Genomic DNA, 12,873 nt, shown 5'->3' with positions numbered 1-12,873 from the left:
ACGGAAATCTGCAGTCACTAATGCATCAGAATTTTTTGTGTGCGTGAGAAAGTGCATGTAATATACAAGAACAAGGGACATTCAAATCCTGCTGTAACTGTTAATATCGTTGGACCCAGCAATGGTGAATTATGTCTTAATTTTAAGGAATAATTGTCATCTCATTTTTCTACCTGATGCTGAACTTAATGTTGGTCTTTGCCTAGAACATTGAGAGCATATTTCATATACATAATCCTCACCAGCACTATGCTGCCTTTTTGTTCAGGATCTATTATATACAAAAGAGATGCTGAATACTCATACTAAGGAACAGAACGGTAGCAGCTTTACTTAAATCCATGCACAGTACCGTGCACAACAGAATGATTAAATGCTATTTACGTTTTAAAGATGAATGAATCAATTAAAAAAATAGATTGGATAACTCATTGGCACTTTAATGTATCGATAAAGGTGGGAGGAAACTAATAAATCATGCATTTCAAGCAGTTCCCCCCCCCCCCCCCCGATGGAATGTTTGAGAACATAAAACATGCAGCGAAGATGTGCAGGTTATTTTGTACAACGAACAATGTCAAGACTGCATAAAAAAGCATTTTACTGTAGACCCATATTGTAAATTTATTGCAACACTGAAAAAGGTTGCCATTCTTGGACCTAACCATTAGACAGTCTGACAGTACCATGCGAGCCGTAGACAATAAAACCTGTGCTGTGATTTCCAAGCTGTTAAGAAGTCTCTCAGAGGACTGAGAAAATGAAGACCTAAAAAATTGCCTCCCAAATTATTATAATAGGAATTGTTTTGATTTCAGGTAACAATGAATAGAAAGGGAACTGATAAGAGCATGTCCTTTCCTGAAGGAGACTAATTTAAAGCATGAGAAAATGAGGGATGTTGCAAATTTATAAACAACAACAAAATTAGAAATGGTTTTAATTGTGAAGCAACAAGTTTGTGTGTCAGTCTATTAACGTATGAAACAAATGAAAGGTGAGCATGAAAACTGTAATTAATAGATTGTTTTTCCTATTCCAGCATTAGTTTGGACATTGCCAAGGTAATCAAAGAACCGTAAATTTTCAGAAATAAGTCTGCTACAGTGTTCATGATTAATTATGCATTAAACCATTTCTCTGAAGCGTCCTTCACTAGATCTTTGGTGGGAAATGCAGTTTATAAGACATGTGGTTTGGTTATTTGTGTGCATACATACTGCACTCTTGGCCAATATGCAAGATGATTTAAAGTTTGGTATATTACAAAGATTTACCGTTGAGTAAAATGTTTTAATGTTTCAACAAACAACACTGCTGACTAGTTTTGCAAGTATCATTACCTTTATTCGCTGTCCTTTAACCTTTAGCCCTGTAGTCCTCACTCAGGCAATCCTGCATTGACTTCCCATCTTGCAAAAACTTACACATGTGAGAAGTTATCTACATGTGAGTAGTACCAGTGATCCAGTGGGACTTTTTGTGTCATGCCTCAGTGTTTGAAAGATGAAAGGTATTTTAGCAAAGAAAAAGTATTTTAATACTCCCCAGTGGGAGTATTAAATTGCTGAAGAAAAATATTCTCAAGAGTGGAAAGAAATGTTAAATGTAAAAGGCCAAGTTAATGGGACCTGTGAACTTCTAAGCTCTGTGATACAGGTCAAATCAATTGCTGATCTGAAGATGCTTGGGTTCCAGGGGCAACTACAGAATCTCTGGATTATGATCACTGCATTAGAATTAACTACAAATAAAATCTTACGAAATAAATCAAATTACCAAGAGCATTCCCTCCTCATGTTCCATGGCAGAATTATACCATAAATTAGTAAATGGTAATGCATGCAACAAAAATATGCCATATCACTGTATATAAACATCTGCTTTCCTCATGCAAAATTGCCTTAAAAAATGACAATAAATTTTTCTAATAGCATAATTTTACATTTGCTCAGTCACAGAAACTGTTATGCCAAATTCCAGAATTTTGTGAGTCGAGGATATTCTAAAACTTTTGAAAGATTTCTGGCATAAATATTCCAAAGCCCAGTGCTGCTAATTTGTTTTCTCAGAACTAAACTACAGAGGCTTATTCCTTGCTGTGGTTCCTTGTTCTTCTGATAATGGAGGAGAATAGACCGGTTTTTGGAGGAGGTCCCACCAGTATTGGGGCTTGATTCTTGTGGGTAATTTTTATCTGAGGGGAGGGAAAGAAAAAAACAAACAGTTATCCCTTTAGCTAACTCAACTTCTTTATCATATTTTTTACAAATATACAAAGTGACTGAACCATTTAAAATCTTAAAATGTAACTTCTGAAACTTCAGATGACCAAGGATTGAAAAGTAGCTATTGAAATAAATTTTGTTACAACTGACATTTGCTTATATCATAAACAAATTCATTTATAGTCATAGTTACAACACATACATTGTAATCATACAGGAAATCCATATTATGAATCATATATAATAGGAACATAGCAATATGCTCTCTTACTACAGGAGCATGAGATTTATAACCTGCCCTTTTATCACTGCTTGTCACTTGAATATTTTGTGTATCCACGTAGTAAAAAGGAATTCAAAAGCAGGAAAGGACACACTGTATGTTGGGGACACCAAGCTGGTTTCCCATTATTAAGATATACACTGTATCATAACATGCCTTATTTATTTCCCTAATCAGATTGTTCTTCTCTTTTAACACGAGCCATGATACTTAATTTCAAAATAACCATTAGGAATAAAAGTCAAAAGTTAACATAGAAAAAAAGGTCAAAAATGATGAACTAGCATTCTAATTTGTTAACTAATTGGTAATAGAATAGAATCAAATATTGAAAAGCCTGTTTAAAACACTTTGAAAGACTGCTCTAAAGCCACTCATTTTGATTTCTTTGATATAAAACTACGAATCACCTTAAATGAGACAACCTTAAAGTATATTATGTCTGCAATTTTCTCTAATTCAAGTCTAAATTAGAGAAGACATTTTATGAATGTATGCTATGCTCAAAGCTAATTGAAAGCAATTATCAAAGTGGCATTTTGTCTGTGACTTTAAGATACATTGTAAGATAATAAATGATTCTCATTATGTAATAAAAAGGTCACATCTTGCCTTTGGGCTAGTGACACTAAGGGTTTTTCAAAAGCAATCTGAGACATTTTCTTTAGTGAACTACAACTAATACAAGAACCATCACTTATTAAATATCAGTTGTCACCTGCATAGTATCCACATCAGAAATGGGTATTTCTTTCAAAAGAAACACCGCCTCATTAAAAACTGCAAAAAACCCCTCTCTCTTAAAGTGCATACCTGACATTTTCAAGGTAAAATGAATATTCTTCACTTGTCATTCACTAATAGTAATGAAACAAAAATGTACATCACGTGGAGAGGCTCATTAAAATCTAGAACAATCCTTTTCTTGGGGGTGGAAATTTACTTTACAATCTAAGGAGACAGAAACATACAAATCTCAACAGGATGAGGGGGTTTATTTAACTCTATGGAAATTTTAGCTTACTCTTCACAAGTTCGTTGCACTGCGCCCTAATATGTAACTTTAGTATGTTATTGTTCATTAGCATGAAATTTAGTTGTATGATTCTCTTTCCTCACAGTCAACCTAGCTTCAGGCACCAATTTGGGGACCAGATCAGCATAGCTCCATTGATACTAGCTGATGACCTGGCCCTGTGAATTTATCTCATGGGTTGCTGTCACTCATACATCATATGTAGGTGTTATGTTTAATAATGGGGGCGGTGGGATGGCCCCTTTTAGGAACACACACTGCATCTGAGACCCAAATCCTCTTGACTTTCACGGAATGCTGCAAATGCTATTTTCTCATGCTTTCCTGGAGACCATGGGTTCAACATGAACTGAAAGCACTGAGTGGAGAAACCATTTAGTTATGTTGGGTTGGGAGAATTTAATATGACTATTGGGTCAATTTGAATGTTTTTGTGATTATTTTGAAAAAGCAATGTACGTGGAATGATTATCAGAAAATTAAAGAAAAATATTTTTAAAAGATGCAAAGTTAAGTTGCAGCTATAGGAAAAACATGAGAAAATGTTTCTGCTTAGAAAACATTATAGTTTAAGAAAAACAAAAAACAACAGAAAACAAAGCTCCACCCAAACAGAAACTGCAAGCAGCCAAAAGTATTCCCAGTAGTTTATGATGCATTTGATGAAAGGTCAGTATATAACACTATGGGTAAAATTCTGACTCCACTGAAATCATTGGCAAAACTCCCACTCAATTCAATGGAACCAGGATTTCACCCTGTAAGTTTGTAGTCCTAATGAAGAAGTTTTACAGGGCTGAGACATCAATAAATGGCTCCAGGGAAAATGTAGCATTAGAAATTTTAAAATAATTTTTGCAGCCCTAAGAAGTGCAGCTAATGATATACTTGCTAAAAGGAAAACCATACCCAATTTAAAGAAGAGCATAACTCTTAAAATTAGAGATAGTAATTGCTCCTTATTTGAAGATAGGTTTCAGAGCGATAGCCATGTTAGTCTGTATCATCAGAAGATAGTAATGTTTGCTAATACATGAGAAGTCTGAGTCTGTCATATTAAAAATGTTTATAAATGCATAAAATGGACATTTATTTTTTCAGGAGCACGTCAGAGCTTCAAAAAGTGCCTTGAAGCCACAGTAACACAATGCATGCAGTAAATGAAATGCACTAGGGAGTAATAAGTTTAATGTATTAACTATGTTTCTTAGATCAAATAGTTTTCCTTTTATGTTATTGGACTCTACAATGTGTGCTAGTTATATGTGTGTTCCTAACATCATAGTACGCTTAAATAAGAGGTCATCGTTGCCCTTCCAATGAAAACAGAATATGGTGTTATAAATACAGGAGCTAATCAAGATGCTAACTAATAAGAAACTATAAATGATACTCCCAGTTTATGTTAAAATATTTCGATTAACAGTCAACTCTACACCTCAGAGGATACAAAGTTAAATTCAAATATGAACATACTGAGCCATATACATGGGCAACAGGTGGCCACTTGGCTTCACACTATCAACAGGGAGATTCACAGGATTACCCACAGTCTAGAGGTTTGTATGCCACTCCTCTCCCTGCTGCTGGGGCAGGAGTGACTGGGGCAACACTACATCATAACTATCCCCCAAAACGACTGAGGCCAGATGCAGATGTGCCAGAAAGAACAGCCCTTAAGGGTGCTCTAACACCATGGGTGGTGGGTATGATAGGCTGGGGAAGGCTGAGCCTCCCCAAACAGCCAAGTGTGGCCCCACCCACGCTCTGCCCCACGTTGCTTCCCATTTTGCAGCTTAGTCTTCACCTGTGCCATGGCCCAGGGGGGCACCACCCACCCACCCAGTGCTGCGGGGACTGGGGCCGTGCTGCCCACCCATCTGGTGCTCCGGAGCTGGGGCAGTCTGGGGTGGGGGGTTCTGGGCTCTAGGGGCAGGGCTTGGGGGCTAGCCTCCCACAAGAGGCAGTTCACACGCCTCCCATGTATAACACAGTGCAGAGGACTACCTTGCATAGAGAAGCCATAGGATAAGAGAAGTGCAAAGGTGAGTTTTAAGCTCTCTTTGTGTCCTCTCTCCTGGCTTGGGCTGTGTACATTTGGGCCAAACCTCTCTGATCCAGCCCAATGGTTTTAAATAGAGCTGTATGTGGCAGTCCTTTTAAACAATTTCTTAACAATATTATTGTGCAAAATGCAATCACATCTAATCAGTCTGGCATTAATTAAGCTCTAATAATAAACTCTAGTATCTCTCTTAAGTAGTGTGATCTGTTTCCCCTTCACACTGGTAGATTGGAAAACATTATGGTGTCACCATAATTCTTAAACATACTGTGAAAATGACAGAGCTGCAAAATTAAAATAAATGATTAATAGCATTTTTTTCATGTTTTGTACTAATAGGTATCACTGAGCTTTTAAATTAATAGAGCTGTCAAGCTCAGGGTTGTTACAGATCCAGCGCAGAACTAAAATGGAAATTATGTATTCCACAGACACCTAAAGATGACACGTTGGAATATTTTAAATTTTAATTAGTAGGTGCAATTGTTCCCCCTCCCACAAGTTACTGCAAATTAATTGGCAATTAGTCACAACTAATTTTTTCTTAACAATTTGAACTGGAAAGATAGGTGCATTATGGTAGCATACTTGTCTGAGGTGCAGAAAGCACACATGCAGGAAATTGCATTGTCAATTACAAAAACGACTATTGTGAAATTAAGAAAAATTATGCATAGGTAAACAACACTAATGTGCAGTGTAGCAGTGAACGGAAAAAAGAACACCCAACTGCTGCCCCTGAACCAAAAACACAACAGCAGCACAAAACAAACAAACAAAAACCAATCTCCCCAAACCTCAGGGCTAGAAACAGAAATTCATGCAAGTTGTCATTATAACAAGAGAAACTTTTTACAGGCTGGCATCAGTTTCTATGTTAACTATTGAACTACTGCTGGACAGTTTCCCCTATCATCAACTGCTATATAGAGCCAGGACACAATCCTGCTGCCGCGGAAATCAAGGACAAAAGTCCCATTGCATTCAGTGAGATTAGGCCCGAATGGCTTGAGAGATCTATGGGATGGAGTTGCAACTAGAGCTCCTCTGTGCCCGCTGCCAGGGGTGTTGAGGCCAGTGGATCTATGTAAAAGCTGGTCTGTGGCCCCTCTCTTAGCTACGCATAGACTCTTTCCACAAAGAGTAAGAGGCCCAAGCTGTTCAGCCCTCAGTCTCCCTGCCCCTAGGTGGGGGTTAAGTAATGAGGTAGACCTTGTGCTGGCTCTCTGCACAATGGTTCAATTACACTCTTAAAGAGTATGAGAAAGGCCAGGGAAAAAATTCATACATAAATTCATTCAAACATAAATATTCAAACCTCTTTTCCAGGGATGATAAAAGCACCTGTATAATTTTCTGGTGCCATGTATTATGAGTTTTTCTAATAGGAAAAAAAAATCATGCCATTGTAATAAATGTCCTGTTGTTAAATAAACCTTATCAACACCAATAGACAGAAAGTATGTCACATGTTTTGTGACAAATACCAATGATATTTTTAATTTCTTGCATTCCATAAAATGGCCCTGCCAGTGGACTAGCATTTCCATTTCTTCACAGAGGAAATATTCTTGCATCTGCCATAAATGTCTCTTTTTTCCATTTTTAATCTAGTGATACTGGCTGCTTGAGATTCACACTTGGTACTTACCAAATCAAGAACAGACGAAAGAAGTGAAATTGCAGTTTTTTGTAATTAAGACAGATATTCTTTGAGATTTTTCAAAACAATGCTAAAGACAGTTGTAGGTAAATGGAAATATTATTTTTCTTAAAGAAATACTGGTGCCTGAAGACAGAAGTTTATCAAATTAACTCGAGAGCCTTTGAAGATTCTTTACTATTAATGACCTGTTTGGAGATCAAGTGAGACCATAAATATATTTTATGTCACTATATTTTGGCTGGGTGAGCTGTGATAGAATTTCCTCTTCAGCTAATTATCAAAGATGTTTAATGTAACCACTCACGTTATAATTTTTTCTTCACAAAAAGAGTTCTATATGAAAAGATGATGAAAGCAATAAAATGTAGGCCTCGATCATGCAACTTGTGCTTTTTGGGCGGCCTGCAGTGGATCTCCAGATAAGCATAGCAGCCTGGCTATGTGCAGCATAATGCTGCAGAATTGAGGCCTGAGATTGTAAGATATTTAGGGCAGGAACTGTCTTTTTTTATGTATGCATACAGTGCCTAGCACAATGGGGCTTCCATACTTATTGGGAACTCTAGGTGCTATCACAATACAAATAATAATTTTTAGCTTTCATATTCTCTATGTTATTAGAGCTATAGGGTGAAATCCTGGCACTATTTAAATCAATGGCAAAACTTTCATTGACTTCAGTGGGGTCAGATTTCACCAAAAAGCCATTGGCCCAAATTTTAAAAGATATTTAGGTGCCTAACTCCAAAGGCTCCTAAATACCTTTAAAAATCTGGGCATAAGTAACTCAGATGGCTAAGTCAGATTTCAAAAGTGACTTTGGCACTTAGGATCAAAAGTTAAAAGTATTTAAGTGCCTAAAGACGCAGCCATGTGCCTGATGTCAACGCTGGAGGGATGGGACTCACTCTGTGTGTGTGTGTGTTGAACTCCTCTTCATCTTAAAAGAAATGATAATTTACTTTTGGTTAAGTCAGGGGGACAACTTCAAGGCAAACTTTATTGAAGTCTGTAGTATAGGCAAAAACTCATGATTTCTATACTAGTCTCCTGATATTTTTTTCTGAAGTTTACAATCCTGGGGCTCAAACAGTTTGTTCACACAGTTACAGTCAGTAACACTTTTTTTCGTGCACGTGCTTGAATAGAGAAAGCTACATAGTCCATGAACAAATGCTCTCTGATTTCCAAAAAAAAAAAAAAAAATCTTTCTGAAGCAGAGCTTTGGAAATATGATCTCAAAATCAAACAAAGATATCTAAAACTCCTTCCTCGAATGTTAGCCTTGGATAAATATTTGACCACTTAGAACCAGGACAAGGAGAAAGTCTAAGAAGATTTGTAAATTTTGTTTTTGGTGCACAAGTATTTTCTGTGCATGGAGACACAGAGAGCAGTTCAGGCAAAAATTATGAAAATGCAGGGAGCAACAGTACTCTTTCAGCAGAAGAAAAAGGGAAAATATTTCTTGTAATATAAATGTAAAAAATAAAATCAAATAGAATCATTCTTCTGTGACTAAATGTATAGAGATTCTGCAGATACTCGCCTTTATGAAGCTTAAAGTCTGTGGATTAGTCTGCCCACAAAAGGGAAATAAACACGTTCCATAGTGGGTTTGTTATAGAGGACAGAGTAGTTTATTTTAGGAATGATACAGTAAATCTGGGAAGGGGCTGCACACAAGAACACATGCATTTTATGACCACTTTTAAAGGGTAGTTTGACTAGGCAACAAAACGGACTATGGTGTGTGGTGTTCTTGGCTGTAACCATGGGTCAGATGCTCCATGGATCAGACATTGGGGTGATTGTAAAAAACAGTATGGCCAACATCCTTCCATGGGTTCTGCAAGTCCAGTGACTGGGAAATCACAGGTCCTGTTGCTCTATAACCACAGATTTATGGCTGCAAGAGGTTATGCACAACCTCTTCACTCCGAAAGATTTTGTGACAAATCTCATGAGATTTCCCACTGTTCTGTGCTCACACATCCATCTATTTATATGGCCCTCCCATCACTATAGTATCTGAGAGTCTCCCAAGTATTCAGAATAAGAAATGTAATAACAATCTCTTTCTTTTTCTTCCATCTCAACCTGTAGAAGAAATAGCATGATTAAATTACAGGTTTTGTTTCTTTATGTTCGCGTGAGAGAGTGGGTGTGCTGTGTATCTGTGTGGGTGTACAGAAATTATGGAGCATAAGCTAAGTCAATGTTGATAGCTACAGTTGTCTCTAATTGAAAAGGAGCAGTTTCTAACATTTAAGGAGATCCGAAATGAAAGTTTGATCATTAAAACTGATTGCCATTTTTTATCATAGAAAAAATATTTCCCCCTCAAATTTCTTTTCCAGTTCTATTGGATATGTTGATAAAAGCATACTTACTGTACAAGGAGTCTGCATCCATGGTTCTCCATCAATCTGCATGGGCAGCGACTTGCTGGTTCTAAAGTAAAATATTTAATTATATGAATAAGAGTGGCTGGACAAAATTCATCAAACTTCTATTTTGAACAGAGATCTATGAGGACAGAACAGAAGTGTGCAATCATCAGGACATTTATTGCCTACAAGTGTGCATGCAACTTCCACTGTTATTCCACCATAGATCAGGTATATGACCCAATGCCCCTACAAAAAAGTAATGCCCTTATTTTAAGTACTCTTCTGTAATGTTATGTGCAAACATATATACTGTCATTCAGGAACAGTCCCAAGTGTACTTTTAATATGCAAAACAAAAGTATAACAAACAGGCACAATGTGCTAAAAATATGCAGCTATTCCTTCATGACAGAGCAGAGTGCAGATAGTGGAACTTGACTTCTGCATGAACTTAGGGTATGAACCTACTTTATTGAATAAGAACACAGTGAAGCTCTTTGGGGCAAAGAGTACCTTTTTGTTACATGTCTGCACAGTGCCGAGCACAATGGGACGGGGTGCCTCGATGTTACCACAATACAAATAATAAAGAGAAGTCCATGCTACCCATAACAATTTTCAAACTACTGTTTATGAACCAAATAAGAAAACTCTTTCAGCCATACTAGTATTTTTATTAGCACTGGGAGGATATTCTGTTGTTTGCATCTATTCTGGTACCCTGCTCATACTCATATAGCAGTAAAGTCAGTTCCAAGGAGGACTGTGTTCAGAGGCTTTGCCTTTAAGGATAAAACAGTTAGAATGTTTAGTGCTCTAATATGATTTGCAGAATAACAGTTTTATAGACCCAGCACTACTGGAAATGATGCACATCAGATAATTACATAAGCCTACAGGAATGTAAAGGCAGGAATCAAGATAATAACCTTGGGCACATCCAATTCTGCACCCATTTAAGTCAAGGGAAATGGAAGGCAAGTGCAATACCCTCAGCAGAAGGTAGACTTTCACCTTCAGAAATACCTACACTTTCAAGGGAGTAACTGCTGTAACTTATGGCCAGGGTGCAACATGTAGAAACAGAAACGGAGACCATGCAAGTGGCCTCACCCAAAAGCTGAGTAAAAGTGTCACATTTGGAGTCCCGACTTGTAGGAGAGCATAGGTATTGTTTCTTTGGTGTGCACCCAGGCACATGGCACTCCAAAAGAGGGAGGGGAGATGGCAAGCATTTCTTCTCTGCATCAACTGAGATTGGATGCTTGCTACCCCAAATCGGGAGCCATCCTGAATTAAACACCATGGGTAAGATTTTCAAAATCACCTAAGGCACCTTGGAAAATCCCACCTTATTTTCTTAATGTTTCTTAATGGTTTTCTCTCGCACATGAGGTGAGGTGGGATGAGGCAAGCTTCACTGGGGAAAAATTGTACAATTTTGTAAAATTGTCAAATATTTAAAAAAACTTTTTTGGAAATATAGAGATTTTTCTGGTTCTGTTCAGCACTTTGTCATACCAATGAAAACTGTTTCAGAGTAACAGCCGTGTTAGTCTGTATTCGCAAAAAGAAAAGGAGGACTTGTGGCACCTTAGAGACTAACCAATTTATTAGAGCATAAGCTTTCGTGAGCTACAGCTCACTTCTTCAGATGCATATCGTGGAAACTGCAGCAGGCTTTATATATACACAGAGAATATGAAACAATACCTATTCCCACCCCACTGTCCTGCTGGTAATAGCTTATCTAAAGTGATTTCCAGCACAAATCCAGGTTTTCTCACCCTCCACCCCCCCACACAAATTCACTCTCCTGCTGGTGATAGCCCATCCAAAGTGATAACTCTTTACACAATGTGCATGACAATTAAGCTGGGCTATTTCCTGCATAAATCCAGGTTCTCACATCCCCCCCACCCCCATACACACACAAACTCACTCTCCTGCTGGTAATAGCTCATCCAAACTGACCACTCTTCAAGTTAAAATCCAAGTTAAACCAGAACATCTGGGGGGGGGGGGGTAGGAAAAAACAAGAGGAAACAGGCTACCTTGCATAATGACTTAGCCACTCCAAGTCTCTATTTAAGCCTAAATTAATAGTATCCAATTTGCAAATGAATTCCAATTCAGCAGTTTCTCGCTGGAGTCTGGATTTGAAGTTTTTTTGTTTTAAGATAGCGACCTTCATGTCTGTGATCGCGTGACCAGAGAGATTGAAGTGTTCTCCGACTGGTTTATGAATGTTATAATTCTTGACATCTGATTTGTGTCCATTTATTCTTTTACGTAGAGACTGTCCAGTTTGACCAATGTACATGGCAGAGGGGCATTGCTGGCACATGATGGCATATATCACATTGGTGGATGTGCAGGTGAACGAGCCTCTGATAGTGTGGCTGATGTTATTAGGCCCTGTGATGGTGTCCCCTGAATAGATATGTGGGCACAGTTGGCAACGGGCTTTGTTGCAAGGATAAGTTCCTGGGTTAGTGGTTCTGTTGTGTGGTATGTGGTTGTTGGTGAGTATTTGCTTCAGGTTGCGGAGCTGTCTGTAGGCAAGGACTGGCCTGTCTCCCAAGATTTGTGAGAGTGTTGGGTCATCCTTTAGGATAGGTTGTAGATCCTTAATAATGCGTTGGAGGGGTTTTAGTTGGGGGCTGAAGGTGACGGCTAGTGGCGTTCTGTTATTTTCTTTGTTAGGCCTGTCCTGTAGTAGGTAACTTCTGGGAACTCTTCTGGCTCTATCAATCTGTTTCTTTACTTCTGCAGGTGGGTATTGTAGTTGTAAGAAAGCTTGACAGAGATCTTGTAGGTGTTTGTCTCTGTCTGAGGGGTTGGAGCAAATGCGGTTGTATCGCAGAGCTTGGCTGTAGACGATGGATCGTGTGGTGTGGTCAGGGTGAAAGCTGGAGGCATGCAGGTAGGAATAGCGGTCAGTAGGTTTCCGGTATAGGGTGGTGTTTATGTGACCATTGTTTATTAGCACTGTAGTGTCCAGGAAGTGGATCTCTTGTGTGGACTGGACCAGGCTGAGGTTGGTGGTGGGATGGAAATTGTTGAAATCATGGTGGAATTCCTCAAGGGCTTTTTTTCCATGGGTCCAGATGATGAAGATGTCATCAATATAGCGCAAGTAGAGTAGGGGCTTTAGGGGACGAGAGCTGAGGAAGCGTTTTTCTAAATCAGCCATAAAAAT

General features: G+C 38.3%; 1 protein-coding gene across 1 annotated transcript in view; it reads right to left on the bottom strand.

The window, feature by feature from the left end:
• Nucleotides 1-924: 924 nt before the first annotated feature.
• DGKB (diacylglycerol kinase beta) overlaps nucleotides 925-12,873 on the bottom strand; it is a 452,380-nt gene continuing 440,431 nt past the window's right edge. The window contains exons 24-25 of the mRNA XM_073333808.2: nucleotides 9,672-9,732; nucleotides 925-2,197 (exon numbers count right to left, since the gene is read on the bottom strand). Of these exons, the coding sequence (XP_073189909.1) occupies nucleotides 2,090-2,197; nucleotides 9,672-9,732 (169 nt within the window). The 3' untranslated portion in view covers nucleotides 925-2,089. The remainder of the gene's footprint in view (nucleotides 2,198-9,671; nucleotides 9,733-12,873) is intronic.

The sequence above is a fragment of the Lepidochelys kempii genome, chromosome 2 (genome assembly GCF_965140285.1).
Source record: "Lepidochelys kempii isolate rLepKem1 chromosome 2, rLepKem1.hap1, whole genome shotgun sequence".
In the NCBI taxonomy this organism is placed as follows: Eukaryota; Metazoa; Chordata; order Testudines; family Cheloniidae; genus Lepidochelys; species Lepidochelys kempii.
Note: the sequence above shows the minus strand (reverse complement) of the source record. Positions and strands in the feature narration are given on the sequence as shown.